This window comes from Nansenia antarctica (assembly GCF_963989245.1).
Source record: "Nansenia antarctica genome assembly, chromosome: 5".
Lineage (NCBI taxonomy): Eukaryota > Metazoa > Chordata > Actinopteri > Argentiniformes > Microstomatidae > Nansenia > Nansenia antarctica.
The window spans coordinates 8,024,392-8,041,891 of NC_137690.1; the positions used below are offsets into that span (position 1 = coordinate 8,024,392).

Sequence of the window (17,500 nt, forward strand, 5' to 3'; positions counted from 1 at the left end):
CATAATCAAATCCTCATCTCTTTCAGCGGTGCCCAATTACCAAACGTAGGTATTGTACTACATACAGAGTAGGGACCAAAATAGGGGAACTACTGACCGAAATTAAAAAAATCTAATTGGATTAAACTAAACACATGAGAGTGAAGTAGCCAGTTCATTGACCTCCAGGGCTGTTTGATGAGGGAGGCTGAGATCAATGTTCACACACAGACGGCGGTGAGTCTGAGTCACATGTTTACCTAGGATGACGATTTTGGCGAAGGAGCCGAAGCCCTGCGGGTCGGGGGGCCCGTCTGCGATCAGAGCCCCTCCCTCCGGGTCGCTGAGGTAGATGAAGAAGACTTCCTGTCCCTCGGGCTCTGAGTCATCCAGGATCAGGAGGCTGACCACCGCCTCGCTCTCCCCCTCCCCCAGGGACACCAGGTGGGACTCCAGACGGAAGTCGTGCCCCTCCCGAGCCAGGGTCCCGTTGGGCTCCGGGGAGAAGGGTAGAGGGGGACCTCCTCCTCCGGGGGTGCTGCTACCGCCCCCATACGCCTGGACCCGGACCTTCACGGGCCCGGTTAGACCGGCGGACCTCCGGACCCTCAGGACCACCCTCCTCTCTTGCTGCGTCCCCTCGTCTCGGTCCTCGGGCGTTTGGACCAGCGCCGGCCCGATGCTGAGGACCCCCCCGGTGACGTCGCTGGCCAGGATGGTGACGGTGGCCACGCTGTGTTGGGGGGCGAGGCGCGGTCGGGCGCCGGGCGAGGGGGGGGGGGAGGCGGCCGGCAGCACCCGGACGTCCGTCAGGTTGACGTAGAAGTTCTCGTCGGGTTCCGAGAGCGCGTCATCGAGCACGGAGAGGCGGAACGAGGCGGAGGTCTGGCGGGCGGAGTCGAAGAACAGCTCACCACCGCGCACCCCGATGAAGTCCTCCCCCGCCGCGGCGCTGCCCGAGGCCGTGTCGTAGGACAGGCGGGTGCGGTTGCTACGGAAACCGTAGAGCCTCTGGACGTAGAGGGTGATGGTCTGGACGTCCTCCTCGATGACCAGCTGGCGGGAGTCAGGAGAGAACTGGTACACCCCCAGAGGCTCGACCTCTGCCACCGTGTAGCCAGGCCTGGAGGGAGGGAGTGTCATATTATACTCTATTATATATATATATATATATATATATATATATATATATATATATATATATATATATAAAGACAAACAGACAGACAGACAGACACACAGGCAGACACACACGTACACATACACATACACACACACACACATGCACATACACACTATAACTATAGTTACACATTGTAACGTGTGTGATATTAGTGTATATATGTCACTAGACAGTGAGTAGAGTGAGGTGGAGGCTGGGGGAGGTAGAAAATCGGAGGACGGGCTCATTGTAATGCACGGATCGGAAGGGGGAACGGGAGCAAAACACGTGTGTGACAATGAGCCCGTCCTCTGATTTTTCGACCTCCGCCAGCCTCTAGCCTGATAACACCTGTTACAGTTTGAGGCCTGGCCTGCGTCTCCTCACTAACAGTGTAGTGGATAGCCACCATGGAGGCCGGTGGAGGTAGAAATCAGAGGCCGGACGGGCTCGTTGTAATGCAGCATGGGACGGAATGAACGAATGGCAAATTTGACTTCCTCATTCCTCATTCCGTTCCATTACAACGAGCGCCGCTCCGACTCCAACCTCCTCCATGCCAGCCTCCCCTGGTGTAGTGGATAGTGATGTGGGACGCCAGACTGAGGAGACTCAGTAGAGGGTAGTTAGTCACCTGAGCCTGGCTGCTGCAGAGCTGGAGGTGGCAGCAGAGAGGTGGAGGGCGTAGGCTGCAGGGTCATCACCAGACACGTCAGGCACCGCCGCGAGGGACACCGTCCTGCTCCTCTCTCCGTGAGCCAGGGTCACCGAGCCTGAGGAAGAGGAGGGATACACACACACACACACGCACGCATGCAGGCACGCACACACACACATACCCACACGCAGGCACACACACACACACACACACACACACACACACACACACACATACACGCACGCACACACGCAGGCAGGCAGGCACACACGCACACACACACACATGTACACATACACACACACACACACACACACACACAAACAAATCAAACACCCCTCTCAGATACCGACAGAACAATAGATGATCATCAGGTGTTAGGGTCATTGTCAGCGTGTGGGTGTGTGTGTGTGGGAAGGGAAAGAAATACATCCGTTTGGAGGAAGGCGAGGTGGATAAGCTTATCATAAGTGTCAAGACACCGCATAAGTAATAAGTGAATAGAAGACGGTTGAAGTCGTTTTAAAAAGCTGTTATTGTGATTAGAGAAAGTGAGTGAGTGAGCCAATAGGAGGACACGGTCACAGGAGAACCAGAGAGGCAGGCCAGTGTCAGGTGTCCTGCGTCTCCCTCTGAGGTGCGTACCTGAGCTGGGTGTGATGACTCCAGGCCTGAACCCTGCCGGAGCCTGTCCCGGGGGGTACCCTGCGCTCCACTCCACCCTGACCCCCCCAAACAGCCCCGTCCTGGACACCTCTGCCTCACAGAGGCCTGTCTCAACACTGGACACTTGCAGGGCCAGCGAGACGAAGCCCACCTACACACACCCCCCGACACAGAGAGAAGAAATGACACGTCAGTAAACAAACCCAAGCCCATGCCCCCCTCCCTCCCACTAACACTGACTGTTATCTTGACCCCCCCACTGACACCAAACAGTGTCTAACACACAAAACATACTTGGAAACTATGAAATAACCAGGGAAACAACCCTTCTAGAATAGTAACAGATCACATAAATGTCATAAATCTTCATGAATTCCGTGGTAACACTACTAATAGTCACACTGCACTATTCTTATGTCACGGATTGCACTATTCTTATAAAAAAAAATCCCATCTCTATTATTATTATTATTATTATTATTAATTGTAATGTTGTTTTAGTCTGTTTTTGTCCTCGATCGAGACCAAAAGCAAAGTCCATGATTGTGAAAACCTACCTGATTGATTCTGACCCTACGTAAACAACAAGTTACCTCATAACTGTCTCTGTTACTATGGCTCTGAGGAAGGTTCGGGTTTTGACTGAATCATTATGAATATCAGACAAGTTTGCATTGATCATAAACATGTGGAGACCTTCCTCCTTCAGTCATGACCATTACTGGCAGACAGCCGCCCTTGTCTACCTCTGTAAATGCTTGGCTAATGCAGTCTGATGAGTAGCTAGTGGTGGCAACACGGCCTCCATGGTCAATAAGGCCAATTCATGGTCAGAGGGCCAGACGTTGGTCTGACATAAACCTGCTTGTTACATATAAGCCTTTTCAGAAGTCCTGGCATAAAGAGGTTGAGTGTTTACAGGCATGTTCTACCGACAGACCAGTAATCCACTTAAGCGCGGACTTACATAACATCCTCCTCATCTTTAGTCAATATAACCGTGACATGAAGTAATTCGAGAAAGCCCCGGAGCTTCTGTGTGCATTACCTGTTTAAAAAACAGTTGGTCTCACTATGCCCCCTGGTGGCCGAGAGAGGGAATGACAGACGTCGACAGACTTTTTTACCTCAGAACTGGCTGCTTCCTCTGGGACGGTCACCGTGGCGACCCGGGACTCGAGGAGGAGGCGGGGCGGGGAGCTGAGGAGAGGTCCGACCAGCGTCACGTCCGTCAGCTCCACGGAGAAGTTCAGACCCGCGGAGAGAAACACCTACAGTACAGGGAGGGGGGGGGGGGCGGGAGAGAAAGAGTGTAGGTGCTTCAGTCTGGTTACCATGGCAACCTGAGGCAAGGTCAACTACAGGGCACTGTGAAGGCTGGCATTGGGAGCTTATAAAACAATCAAAGAATAAAAATAAACATACATGGAAAACTATGAAATAACCAGGACAACAACCGCTCTAGAGATGGTAATAGTTCACATACACGTAATAAATCTTCATGAATTTCTGTTGTAACGATAATGATAACAGCACCAATCAGCCATTACATCCACCACATCTCTTACCTGACTGCTGATTGGCACAGAGACAGAGGCCGACTCCTCCCCATCCATGACCAGGACTCTCCCCGTGCCCTCCTCCCCCAGCAGCTCCACCCCGCCCACCACGGCGCTGACCCTGTACCCCACGCTGGCGTTCCCGAACGCCCCCGCCAGGCGCGTCACGTTCAGGACCACGCTCCGGCTGACCTCCGCCCCCCTCGCCGTCACCACCATCGCCTGGCGTCGGGGCTCCAGGGCGAACACCCCGTGGGGCTCGTCGTTGGCCCCCACCCTGATGCGGGTGGTGCTGCGGTTGGCGTCCAGGGTGGCCCCCCCCTCCACGGCGCTCAGCCTGACCGCGTAGAGCTCCTCCAGCTCGGGCACGGCGTCGGGCAGCAGGGAGAGGACCACCTCCGCGTTCCTGCGGCCCTCCAGGATCACCACGGAGCCGCTGAGGGCGGAGAAGTCGCCCGCCGTGTCCGAGACGCTCTGGATCTGCCAGTGGACCTGAGAGAGAGAGAGAGGGAGAGAGAGAGGGAGAGAGAGAGAGAGAGAGAGAGAGAGAGAGAGAGAGGGGGGGGGAGGGAGAGAGAGACAGAGAGAGAGAGAGAGAGAGAGAGAGAGAGAGAGAGAGAGAAAGAGAGAGAGAGACAGAGAGAGAGAGGGAGAGAGAGAGAGGGGGGGAAAGAGAGAGAGAGAGAGAGAGAGAGAGAGGGAGAGGGAGACAGAGAGAGAGAGAGGGGGAGAGAGAGAGAGAGAGAGAGAGAGGGAGAGACAGAGAGAAAGAGAAAGAGAGCGAGAAAGAGAGAGAGAGAGGGAGAGACAGAGAGAGAGAGAAAGAGAGAGAGAGAGAGGGAGAGAATAACATAAATATGGAGAGAGACTCAAAATTGGCTGTACATGGGAGGCTTTTCAGACAGGTTATTAATCATATGGTAATGACTGTTTAAAGTAGACAGGTCGAGCAGTGCTGCTCATGTGTTGCTGGTTGTGAAGCTATGAGGTCGACCCCCCAGGTGACCCTGTGCCCTGTGCCGTGACCTTACCGTGACGTTCCCCATGACCCCCTCTCTGCGTGTGACGAGCAGGGAGATGTTGAGGGGTCCCTCTGTGTCCGTGGGCTCGCTGTAGACCCTCTCTCTCAGGTCCTGCTCCGTGAACTGGACTATACCGTTGGGGTCTCCAAACTTCTCAATCTGGAAGAGAGAAACACACAGATTTAGACAGAGACACAAACCAAGAGACACAATAAAAAAAAAAATACTACCACAGAGAGGCTGAACTGAACTCAACTGAATTAATCAATTAGAGGACAACTGACTAAATGTTTGTAATGTTAGCATTCAGGGTTCATTATTAGAGGACAACTGACTAAATGGTTGTAATGTTAGCATTCAGGGTTCATTATTGCATCGAGACGTCACTCATTGGTATAGTCGGTGACGTACCGTCAGCGTGAGAGAGCCAGCGAGTGGGTCGATGCCCATTTCACCTGACAGGACGCTGAGCACCACCACAAACGTCTCCTCCACTTCCACCTCCCCGTGGGGAAGGATCTTCAGCTCCAGGGTCTGCAGGCCCCCCTCCCCGTCGATGAACTGGAACGTTCCGTTCACAGGCTCAGCGATGTCTGTGTTTACGGGCGGTAGCACCTCATCGGTGTTGGGACCTAGGATGTTCCATGTGATCTGAGGAGAGGTCGTCACAGTTTTCAGAATGTTTGTTAGGGGGGGGTCAGAGGGGAGGGGGGGTCAGAGGGGAGGGGGGGTCAGAGGGTCTTACCGTGGCATTACCCAGCAGCCCCCCCGCTCTCTCCAGAGCCAGGGTGAGGTGGAGGGTGTTGTTGGGGTTCACCACTGTGATCTCACTCTCGTTCACGAAACGGACCACCCCGTTAGGAGAGTCACTCTTGGCGATGGTCACCCTGGCAACCAGGTGAGCGCCCAGTACGGCTCCGCCCGTGGCGCCGGACAACTGGATCTCAAACACCTCAGCGTTCTCGCTGAGAAGAAGAGATCAAACAAGTCCATTGTTGTTCAATAATAATAATCTCCACATCTATTTTCGAAACACTTAACATTTTCTGACCTCTTCCACACAAGATTGCACATCGCTACCAACAGACATAATGTCCACAGACTGGGAGCCTGGGTGGCATAGCTCACTAAGGCACATGACATACAATCACAGGGTCCCTGGTTTGATTCCTGCCATCGACCTATCCTGCATAGTGCATACCATCCCTCCTCTCTCTCATCCATCCTTCTTGTCAATCTCTACTATCTCCAATTAAACAGAAATGCCCTAAAACATTTTATTATTAAAAAAAATCATAGATGGTTACTAATAAGTGGTTGAACGTTATTCAAGAGGGTTTTGTCCTGGCTGGAAGATAAGCACTAATTTTACAAAGATAATTTCTAGTATCTATTATTTATTAGGTTTATTATTATGCTACCCTATTGTCTCTTGCCTATTGTTTATTATTATTTTTTTATTTTTTTTATTTTTTTTATTTTTTTAATATAAATCTTCTCTTATAAATACATATTGTATTTATTATATATTTTCATTTTCTCTGGCATGTAACAATAAAAACCTGATTCTGATTCTGATTCAGTTGTCAGCTCTATATAATGGGACTGCGTCACCACCCTCACCTGTCCAGGTCGTCGATGAGGGACACGTTGATGTGGCTGATGGTCTGGCCGGGTGTGAAGCTGACAGACCCGTTGGCCAGGGTGTAGTCCAGGTCCGGCGTGGCGCTCAGCCCTCTGGAGATGAACTCTGCCGTGACCAGGCCGTAGGAGCCCTTCCTCCTGACCACAGGGATGGACACGGACTCCATCTCCTCCACCACTGGAGAGACAAGACAGGACAGATGGACATTTTTCATTTTAGACATTGTTTTAGGTAGACACCTTTATCCAAAGCGACTTACAACAAGTACATTTGTCTAAAGTAAGTGAATCATCTATCCATCAGTCATCATAAGAACGGCTCAGTCACAATGCTAGGAAGAAAGGAAGAATTACATTTTTTACAATAGAGAAACTGTATAGGGGGTAGTGGGGATAAAGAGGTCTTTAGGAGGGACAGTCAAGATGTAGCCTGAAGAAATGTGTATTATACAGTATACACTAACTTCAACCGAGGTTGTGAGAGGGTTGAACGCTAACCTGTGATGTTGACGAAGTCAGGGTGGAACTCCAGGACGCCCTCGACGTTGTCGCTCTTCTGTATGACGACCATGACAGAGGTGATGTTGCCTAGAGCAGGAGGCTGGTCCAGCTGCAGCCCGTACTCCCTCACACTGTAGTCCGCCTCACTGGCCACCAGGGGGAGACACAGATCACACAGATCACACAGTCACGCACCACGGTTTGAGCGTACCTTCTTGTTTTCTCATACTTCTACTTCTACTCCGTCCTACCACACTTATCACAGATCACAGATCAGCCTACCACTGCTAAAACCCATCCTTTAACCAGTGAAGTTGAAACACATAACTGACCTTAGATCAGTTGTCTATAGGCCTATAGACAACTTCTTTCTACTCAGACCCTCCACGTACCTGATGTTAAGGAGCTCCACTGCTGTGATGTTGAGGTAAAACTCCTCCGGCCCCTCTGGGACATCGTCGTCATGGATATCCAGTGTGAGCGCTTGCACGGTCTGACCCGGGTCGAACATCAGCCGTCCTGAAGCCCCGATGAAGTCCTCTCCGCTGACTGCTACGCTGTCTGTTGTCTGGTAGCTCACCCACACACTCCCAAAGGTACCCATGGAGCGTACCACTGTCACATTCACCTAAGGGAAGGGGTTTTGGGGGACAAAATCGGACCATACCATTAACTGAATGAGCGTTTTGCATGCAGAAATATCCATCACGTGGTCAGATATTTCCATTACATTTCTGGCATTTAGCAGACGCCTTTATCCAAAGCCACTTACACAACAAATGCATTTGACGTAATTGAAGCAAGTGAATCATCTATCCACCAGTCAGGCCAGAGGCCATTGGCAGTCGTAATGCTAGAAGAAGGATGATTCTTTTTTTCCATTTTTTTAATTAACAGTAGAGAAACTGTACAGGGCAGTAGAGGGGATGTAGATGTCTCAGGAGGGACAGTTAGAGTGTAGCCTGAAGAGATGGGTCTTCAGTCTACGGCGAAAGATAGGGAGTGACTCTGCAGTCCTGACAGCAGTGGGAAGCTAGATGCCTGCAACATTCAACATTTCATGTCACTTCGAAACTGTTCGCAACTACTCTCTTTTATCTGCCCATGCAAATAGGCCAGGCGTCTATGGGGCAGCAATACTACGGCTTCACCTTCTGGTGAATCCAAACAACACTACCATCCTTTTTTTGACGACTGTCCCTCTTTGATGACCTCACCTTGCCCTCCTCCTCGCTCCCCCTATGGAGGCCCTGGGCGAAAGAGAACAGGCCGTGGGGGAGGTCGCTGGCTGCCATGGTGACGGTGGCTCTCTGGGCGGGGGCGCTGATGTCGGATCCGGGGGTCATGGAGGTCAAGGTCAGCTGGTACACACGTCGCTCCTCTGGGATGACATCATCCAGGGCCTGGACCAATCAGAGATCCAGCTATCAGTGTTGCAATAATGTACACTAGCATGCTATGTCATATGCATGGCAAGTACTACATCGGTTCATACTAAGTAGATATAGAGTGCAGGTTTGGATATTTGTTTACATAATCAGTTATTAGTAGAGGTTAGAGAGGCCGGCTAGCAATCGGAAGGTCGCTGGTTCGATCCCCGCCTCAGGAGGGAGCTGCATGTGAGCTGCTGACTGGAGGGTTGCTGGCATCATATCTAAGGTCCCTACCACTGCCGTTGTGCCCTTGAGCAAGGCACTTAACCCCTAATTGCTCCAGGGGCTGACCCTGTGCCTAGAGAAAAAAATACATTCCGTTGTACTCGTTGTGCAATGACAAAAAGGTTGAATCTAATTAGTCACACTGTACCTTGAGGAGGATGGTGGCAGCAGACTGTCTGTCTCTGAAGGTCACCTGACCAGACGTCTCCTCAAACTCTGAGGCCTCAGCTGGACTGATGTTCCAGGACACCTGGACCTCCCCGAAGATACCTGGGCCTCGCACAAGGCTGGTTCATACACACACACACACACACACACACACACGCACAGGTACGCACACACACACACACACACACACACACACACAGATACACACACACACACACGCACAGATACACACACACACACACACACACACACACACACACACAGATACGCACACACACACAATGACACAATATTAACTTTACTGTATTCCAATTTTATAGTAGGCTGAATCAGAATTTCCTTGAAACATAATAAGTAATATTCTCACTTTGGATAGTAGAGCTCACATCCACAAACAGACAAATACATGTTCTTAAATCATACATCTTCCCTATGTGCCAGTGACGTGTGTCTGTCTGTACCTGACCAGAGCAGTGCCGTTATAGTCTCCCTGAGGTTCTCCTATGAGGACGTTCCTGGAGGACTCCGCTATCCCCACCGTCCCCAGGGCCGCTCGGTCTCCCAGGATAGTGATGGTGGCCAGCCCTGAGGAAGACACACACACACACACACACACACACACACACACACACACACACACACCAGGAGTTATGTAACACAACCTCCCTGTAGTGTTCCTCCATACACACACACATACATAGGCCTGTACTACATAGATCTTTAGACAGCCAGGACATCCCAGCCAGGACCATCACTGACCGTTGATGGGGTCGATGACCGCGCCTCCACTCTGGGCAGGAAGGAGCTGGACGGCGAAGCTCTCGTCTCCCTCCAGCACGGCGTCAGCCAACGCCCTGATCACCAACGTCTTTCTGGACTCCGTCTGAGGTAAAGACAAGTCAACATAAACAACAACAACATTGAAGGTCTTATCAATAAACGAACAACATGAAAGATTACAGTTTCAACTTACAAGAACATTACTATTGGGTTTGTAGTCATAAACGCACAACACCCCCGTAGCATTAAACTTCAACGTGGCTTTACTGAGCATCGGCTGGCAGAACAGAGCAGTACATCACAGATTATCATCACTCAGGCATCGCACCACAATAGCAGAGCAATCGAACGCCGCTATCGAACTGTGATGCATCACTGCTAACTCAGTGTGTGTAGACATAACAATTACACTTAGCGCCAATCATTGCCAAGGATTCGTTTTCGTACCTAATTAAAGAGGCTCTATCAAAGGCCAATTTCCAATTTCATCCCTGCGAGTGTGTAGTGAAGCTGTGATGAGAGTGGCTACTGTGAGATGGAGGAAATGTATCTAACTATCTAACAGGGCAATGTTGTTGCAACTGCTCTACTACCATACCCACCCCCCGCCCCCTCTACCCACATCCCCCTGCTGACCTCACTGAAGACCAGTGTTCCGTTCAGAGGAGAAAGGTCATCGCGGGCTTCGTTCTCCAGATGCCAGACCAGGGACACCGCTCCCTCGCCGCCCGCACTCCGCACCACCGCCAGTGTTGCCATGGCAGCAGGGTCGTTGGTGAACTCTGGCTCACTGACACTGACCTGTGAGGGAAAGGGCAACAACGCTAATGTCGGCGTCTGGGTTTGAGAGGAAGCTGAGTATGCGTCGGTAAATAGATACAATAACATACAATATTACTATATTAACTATATATATATATATATAATTATATATAACAATACCAACACAAATACCATCACGACCTCAGAGAAACCCGTTGTTAGACAAAGTGTTTCGACTCACCGTCAGTGCCTCGAACCCGAAGCTTCCCATCGGCGAGTCGTTAGCCGGAATGTTGACGGTCACAGAGGTCGCCGCCCCCATCCTGGCTCCACCAATCACACGCATCAACGTCACGCTGAACGTCTCTAGAGGCTCCACGTCCTCGTCGTCAATGATGGTGACGTCAATGACGGCCTCTCCCTGTCAGAGACAGACAGATGTGTTTTTTACCTCAGAAATACCAGCCAACTCTTCTCTTCATAAAATAAAAACTAGACACACTGAGGTAGCAGTGCATCCAGACCCCCAGCACATAGAGGTAGCCTTCGTCACGTCACTTACCTGCCCATCCTGGAAGGTGATGTTCCCTGAGGCGGGGGTGAAGTCGTCGAGGCCGGCAGTGATTGGCTGAGCCTCCCAGTAGACCACCACTCTCCCGGTGCTGCCAGCCAATCGCACCACTGGAAGGTGGAGGAGGTTCCCGGGATGAGGCGTCTCATAGGCTAGCACCCCTCCAGGGAAGTCCTGTGAGGGGGACACATTCACAAATACTACTTAACTGAGGCGAAATTATGCGATTAGATTAGATTCACTTTATTGTTATTGCAGAGTACAAGTACTAGACAATGAAATGCAGTTTAGCATCTAACCAGAAGTGCAAATAGTGATATAAGAACATGATATAAAAAATAATTAATTATTATGCTTATTAATTCCATTGACAGTGTTTTCAGTTCATCTATCTAAAACGTACTAGTTGATTGGTTGGTTACTGTTGATGTACAGTGAGGTGTAGTAAGATACTTCTGTATACTAAGAGAGTGCTATGACAGTTATGTGATGAACTTCCTGGGTCACCTCGGAGACGTTGAACTGCAGGACCCCCCGCGGGTCATCGTTCTGCTGGATGGTGACCTCAGCCACCTCCATGCCGGGTCTCTTCACGCTGGGCTGTCCTGGCCCCGTCAGCCACCCCACCACCTCCACACCCGTGATGTTCACCAGGAAACTCTCAGCCAGCTCTGGAACCTCGTCCTGGGGGGGACACACACACACAGGCAGGAGCCTTGAGCTATGGGGCCTTGTACAGGGAGCATACACGCACACCCATGCACGCAGGCACAGACGCGCGAACGCACGCACGCATGCACGCCACACACACACACACACACACACACACACACACACACACACACACACACACACACACACACACACACACACACCACACACACAGGAGCCCTGAGCTCCGGGGGACCTGGGCACTACTGTGGGATATGGACGCCAGCCAAAATCCTTATGAAGTACAGCAGCCTTCAACATCCAACACACTACTAGTCTGTCCCTGTTCCACTCCTTATGCAACTTCCCAAACATCCTTAACGAAAGCTGGCAGTGCCAGAGCACCCCAGAAACCAAGCACCATGTTCTCAAGCTTCCTCTCAGACAACCTAAACAAAATACAATAATAGTGTCCATTAGTGGATGTTAAAATAGCCTCTCGGCTCTGCAATTACTCTATTCTGGGGGGGGATGGGGGATAAGTGGTGGGTTTCCTCAGAGCAGAGGCCCAGGCCCAGGCTCGGTCTCAACGGGCCCAGTGGTGGTGGTTTCAGGGCTGGTTTGTGGGCCTCAGCTGTAGGCAGAGAAGCAGGCACCAAGCCAGCCTGGAAGTCTGCTCAACCACTCTACTGTACACTGTCAGGGTGGTAGAGAGGAGGTAGGGGCTGGGACCGTAAATGGGAGCGGATTCTACTCATTAGTAATTCTGTGATTACTCTCCTCAGCTATCCCAGATGACCCTGACAGTCATGAGGCCTGACAGTTTGTCAGAGAATGGCGGTAGACATTTTCTTTTTTAGTTTTGTTATTGTATTCCATTGTATTCTATTTTATTCCTATGGCTGCGTTCGTAAATTCGCTCTGAGAGCACCAGAGCGCACACTGGGTTCAACGTCATAAAGGGACCAAGTCATTTAATAAAATGGTAAATGGCCTGACTTATATAGCGCCTTATTCCAAAGCGCTTTATAATGGCCTCTCATTCACCCAATTTGATTGGACAAAAGGCATTCCATGAGTGCTCAGATCAGATCTATTCTATTCCATTCTATTATAGTCCGTATTCTATATTCTTACAGGTAAAACGGTGATGGTGATTAGGGCTACAGTGGCATCCTCCTCCATGATGACGAAGGCGTCCTTGGTTAGGTAGTCTTGTCCTGGTGTGGCCTGGTTGGAGGGGGGCTTGGACAGGGCCGGTCTGGTCTGGAAGTGCACAGTCACAGCACCTGAAGCCCCCTGCTCTCGCACGATGGTGAGGGTCACGTTGCCGGGGGTCCCTGGATCAAATCACAAATAAGAAATATGAACAAAATGAGTATTATATAATATACCTAAACCTCATAACTTGGATGAAGGATGGAAAAACTGTTTGGATAATGTAGCTACAGTACAGTGAAGTAATCAAAACATTTCCAGAATTTCCTGGCCTGAGCTGGATTAATTTTTCCTCTACGACTGGTCGGTTGATGATTCACTTACTTAGTCAAATGTATTGATTGTAAGTCGCAATGGAATAAGGCGTCTGCTAAATGGCAAAAATCTAAATGTTAATGTAATTTCAGTAGCTTAAGAATGTGTGTATGTTAGAAATAATTGTCGATTGTGCACTTCATATGTTGCTTAAGATCTCTCTAACTCTCTGAGTTGCTAAACACTAAGTCTGGGTTCTCTCCCTCTGTAACTCTCTGAGTTGCTTAACCAAGTTTCTTAGCCAGGTCTGGGGTCTCTTACTCTGTGGCTCGTGAGTGAGGAGGTACTGTGAGTCCAGGTGCCAGCCCACCACCCCGTAGGGCGACCCGTTGGGCAGGATGGTGAGGAGGGCGTAGGCGAGCTGGGGGTCGATCACCGCCCCCTCCACAGGGTCGTCCAGGCCCACCGTGGTCACGTCTATGATGGCGATGGTCACCGTCTCCCTCAGCTCTGGGGCGGGGTCCGCTATCACCGTCAGAGAGATGGTGGCCACCGCCTGGCCCTCCGAGAATATCACCTGGAGATGAAGAGATGGAGAGATAGAGAGATAAGGTTGGAGGTTGGAGAGATGGAGACGGAGAGATGGAGGGATAGTTGGAGGATGGAGAGATGGAGAGATAGAGTTGGAGGTTGGAGAGATGGAGATGGAGAGATGGAGGGATAGAGTTGGAGGTTGGAGAGATGGAAATGGTGAGATGGAGGGATAGAGTTGGAAGATGGAGGGATAGATTTGGAGAGGTGGATTTGGGTTCAACTCAGAAAGTTCAGGAAATTGTCCAATAATGTTGAATATTGAATATTCAACAATATTTAACAAAATCAAAACCGGACAATATGAATACTTGACAGAAAGACATGGATCGCACATTAGCGGCAAAGCTTGTTTCAAACATTGTCTAAGACAAATGAACGTCTCTGTGAGTTAGTAGTCGTGCTGGAGCCTCACCACTCCTGAGGTGGGGAAGATGTCATCCAGACTCCCGCTGGCGGCCCAGTGGACGGTCAGTCTGCCGAACGTCCCTCTCCTCCTCTCCACACTCAGAGAGACGGGGTTGTTCTTCTCCAGCTCCTCCACCTCCAGCGATAGAGAGATCTAGAAAGAGACAACACCAGTCTCAGCGTAACAGACAGTCTATTCAGCTGCATTGGAAGGCATCACATTACATGGAATTATACATTTATGAGTCAGTTTCAGTTTCAGTAGGCTACATTTGTTTTAGAGAATGTTATTACAATTGTACATTACAATTGTACACACCATCAATTAAATTAAAAAATCACTATTCAGAACTGTACCTCTGCAAAGCCGATGACTCCATGGGCGTCATCATTGGTCGGGATGACCACAGTCACCTGACCACCAAAGCCAATCTCGGCCCCTCCTTTGGGGTTCTTCAGGTTGACCCGGAAGTACTCCTCCTCCTCAGGGATGTCATCATCGATGACGTTCACCGCGATCTCCAGCTCGCTGTCGCCGGGCTCGAAGCGCAGCTCGCCATAACTAAGAGAGGAGCAGCGGCACACAGCATAACATACAGACGTCACACAGGAGGGAACCAAACAAGCCCCTGATTCAAAGTCAATAAAGAATGACAGAGCGGAGCAAAATATTCAAATGAGAGTCCCCTATAAGTTAAGCTGTGTAATTAAACCAATGCCTTTGTCTAAATGTGACAGCAGCTGGTGAAACCGGGTCATCAGAAATGTTCAAACTTTTATTCAGAAAAATGTAAATACAAAATCAGCATTGTTGAAAATCAATGACACAATCGTTAGTCAAGCCAAAACATTGGAATGCAATGGATTCGGTGAGTAAACGCCACTACTACCCAGTTAACTATAACACTACTTTACATCAACAACGCTGATTTTGTATTTACATTTTTCTGAATAAAAGTCTGAATATTAAATCGGCTGCCGACTTGTTCCTGGTTTCACCATTGGCTGTCACAAATGTGACATGTTACCATGGGAACAAATGTATAAGGTACCTGGGTATGAAGTCGGACTGGTTGGAGACCGAGGTGAACTCGTACACGGTGGCCCCGGTGTCCTCGGTGGTGGCGGCGATGAGGCTCTTGGTGACGTTGAGGTAGGGGACGGGCAGAGACAGGAAGCGTGTGGCGGGAGGGGGCCTCAGCACCATGGAGAACAGGCCGACGTCAGACCTCCAGGAGTACAGAGCTGAGCTGTTACCACCAGCCAATAGGAGGTGGGCTAGGAGACGGAGAGAGAGGGTGAGAGAGAAAGAGAGAGAGAGAGAGAGAGAGAGAGAGAGAGAGAGAGATGGAGAAAGCAAGATAGAGAGAGACAGACAGAGAGAGAGATACGGAGAGTGATTGAGAGAGAGAGAGAGAGAGAGAGAGAGAGAGAGAGAGAGAGAGACAGAGAAAGAGATTAGATTAGTGAGTCATTCTGGAGAAGATGTACAAGGCTAGATGTAATAGTTCTCAGAGCGACTGTTATAATAGTTGATTTTGGCTCATGAATCATTGTAATCATGTGAATCATCAACATCTAAATCAATATAGTATATTAGAGGGTGACTCTCACTGAGTATAATAACACTAATAAGTGTGTGTGGAGAGAGAGAGGGAAAGCCGAGTCTGAGTACTCACTGATCCCCGAGGGAGGGGTGAAGGGGTGGGCAGAGGCCAGGCCAGGGTGGGGGATGGACTGGGAGAACTGGGGGGCCGGCTGCTGGGGACCCCACACTAACACCTCACAGGAGGGAGAGGAACCTGGGGGTAGAATAGTGCACACACACACACACACACACACACACACACACACGCACGCACAAGCACACACACATGCACACACACACACGCACAAACATGCACACACACACACGCACAAACACACTCACACACACAAACGCACGTACACACCCACACACACGTAGACATGGAGACACAGATAGACACACAGAGCTTTATGTTAGCACTCCGCTCTTTGATGGAGTGGTTGTGTGATGTTAAGTATGGCCCAGGCTGACACACCCAGCAGCTCCCCGTAGAAAATTACAACCCCTTAAGTCCTCCTGTGGTTTCCCTGTATTCTACTGTAAGTCTTCCAGTAAACTCACAACATCGAGGTCAGTACCTACACCAGCTACCACTTCTGCAGGGTTAGAGGATTGCGGTCCGCGGGTGTTTCATCACAACTTCCATAAGTACATGCTCCGATATACTTAAGGACTTTTGTCGCCTTCATCGAGGCCGTGCATACAGACTGTGTTTTGTCTACGGGGGACAACAGCGTCTATGTACTTCTGTAACGAACCATTTTTTGTCCACCACACAATCCACTTCAGAGAGCAGACACATTGCAAAATAGCATCTCGACAACGCAAAAATATACACAGTTCCCATTGGCATTGCTCTATATCTTTATCACAGCTTTTAAAAATGGAACACAAACGATGTCCTTCATGACTGAAGGCCCGAGGGGTCATGTGAGGTCGGTCACCTTCTGTGACGACCAATAGGAGGAGAGTATCCGCTCCCATCTGGAATGCCTCCACCTGATTGGCCCGGCTGATGACAGGGAGAGGCTGGGGGTTCTGGAACCTTCCAGAGGTCCACGGGAGCAGGAGACAGCGGTCCGTGGGTCTGTCCACGCAGGCGGCCAGGTAGTGGGCGTCGCCCCGGGAGAAGGGGGACACACTCAGGACCTGGTCCAGCTCCACTGACTGGTGCAGAGAGAAGGTCCCTCCAGACCCAATGAACACCTGGGAGGAAACATGTTGGGCTGGTTGGCATGGTGTAGAGCATGGTCTCACTATACTACATTTGCATGACATTTAAAAAAAATATGATGATGATGATGATGATGATGATGATGGCGACGATTATTATTATTATTATTATTAATAATAATAATAATAATAATAATAACAATATACCGGTACATGTTATTATTGTTATTATTAGTAGTAGTATTATCATTATTATCACTATTATTATTGTTATTATTTATGTATTTACAGTAGAGAAACTGTACAGAGGGGTAGTAGGGATGAAGAGGTCTTTAGGAGGGACAGTTAATATCTGAAGAGATATTCTTCTTCTATAAATTGTCTGTTGCGGGTTTAAATGTCTATAACAATGTTGGTTGTGCATCGGTTTCATCATCTATGCCCACAATAGAGCACATGTATGTCTCATTGGTTGTCTCATGGTAA

General features: G+C 49.8%; 1 protein-coding gene across 1 annotated transcript in view; it reads right to left on the minus strand.

Annotated features, from left to right (window-relative positions):
- The window catches only part of adgrv1 (adhesion G protein-coupled receptor V1), a gene marked incomplete at its 5' end in the record, with an annotated part of 166,128 nt that overhangs the window by 98,569 nt on the left and 50,059 nt on the right, over positions 1–17,500 (minus strand). The window contains 26 exons of the mRNA XM_080532226.1: positions 240–1,102; positions 1,776–1,914; positions 2,445–2,616; positions 3,593–3,736; positions 4,034–4,516; positions 5,056–5,205; positions 5,458–5,697; positions 5,792–6,011; positions 6,670–6,868; positions 7,189–7,337; positions 7,584–7,819; positions 8,409–8,594; positions 8,998–9,136; positions 9,479–9,602; positions 9,777–9,900; positions 10,434–10,598; positions 10,801–10,980; positions 11,122–11,304; positions 11,638–11,814; positions 12,919–13,121; positions 13,576–13,831; positions 14,261–14,407; positions 14,611–14,815; positions 15,306–15,531; positions 15,933–16,055; positions 16,786–17,047. Of these exons, the coding sequence (XP_080388352.1) occupies positions 240–1,102; positions 1,776–1,914; positions 2,445–2,616; positions 3,593–3,736; positions 4,034–4,516; positions 5,056–5,205; positions 5,458–5,697; positions 5,792–6,011; positions 6,670–6,868; positions 7,189–7,337; positions 7,584–7,819; positions 8,409–8,594; positions 8,998–9,136; positions 9,479–9,602; positions 9,777–9,900; positions 10,434–10,598; positions 10,801–10,980; positions 11,122–11,304; positions 11,638–11,814; positions 12,919–13,121; positions 13,576–13,831; positions 14,261–14,407; positions 14,611–14,815; positions 15,306–15,531; positions 15,933–16,055; positions 16,786–17,047 (5,695 nt within the window). The remainder of the gene's footprint in view (positions 1–239; positions 1,103–1,775; positions 1,915–2,444; positions 2,617–3,592; positions 3,737–4,033; positions 4,517–5,055; positions 5,206–5,457; positions 5,698–5,791; positions 6,012–6,669; positions 6,869–7,188; positions 7,338–7,583; positions 7,820–8,408; positions 8,595–8,997; positions 9,137–9,478; positions 9,603–9,776; positions 9,901–10,433; positions 10,599–10,800; positions 10,981–11,121; positions 11,305–11,637; positions 11,815–12,918; positions 13,122–13,575; positions 13,832–14,260; positions 14,408–14,610; positions 14,816–15,305; positions 15,532–15,932; positions 16,056–16,785; positions 17,048–17,500) is intronic.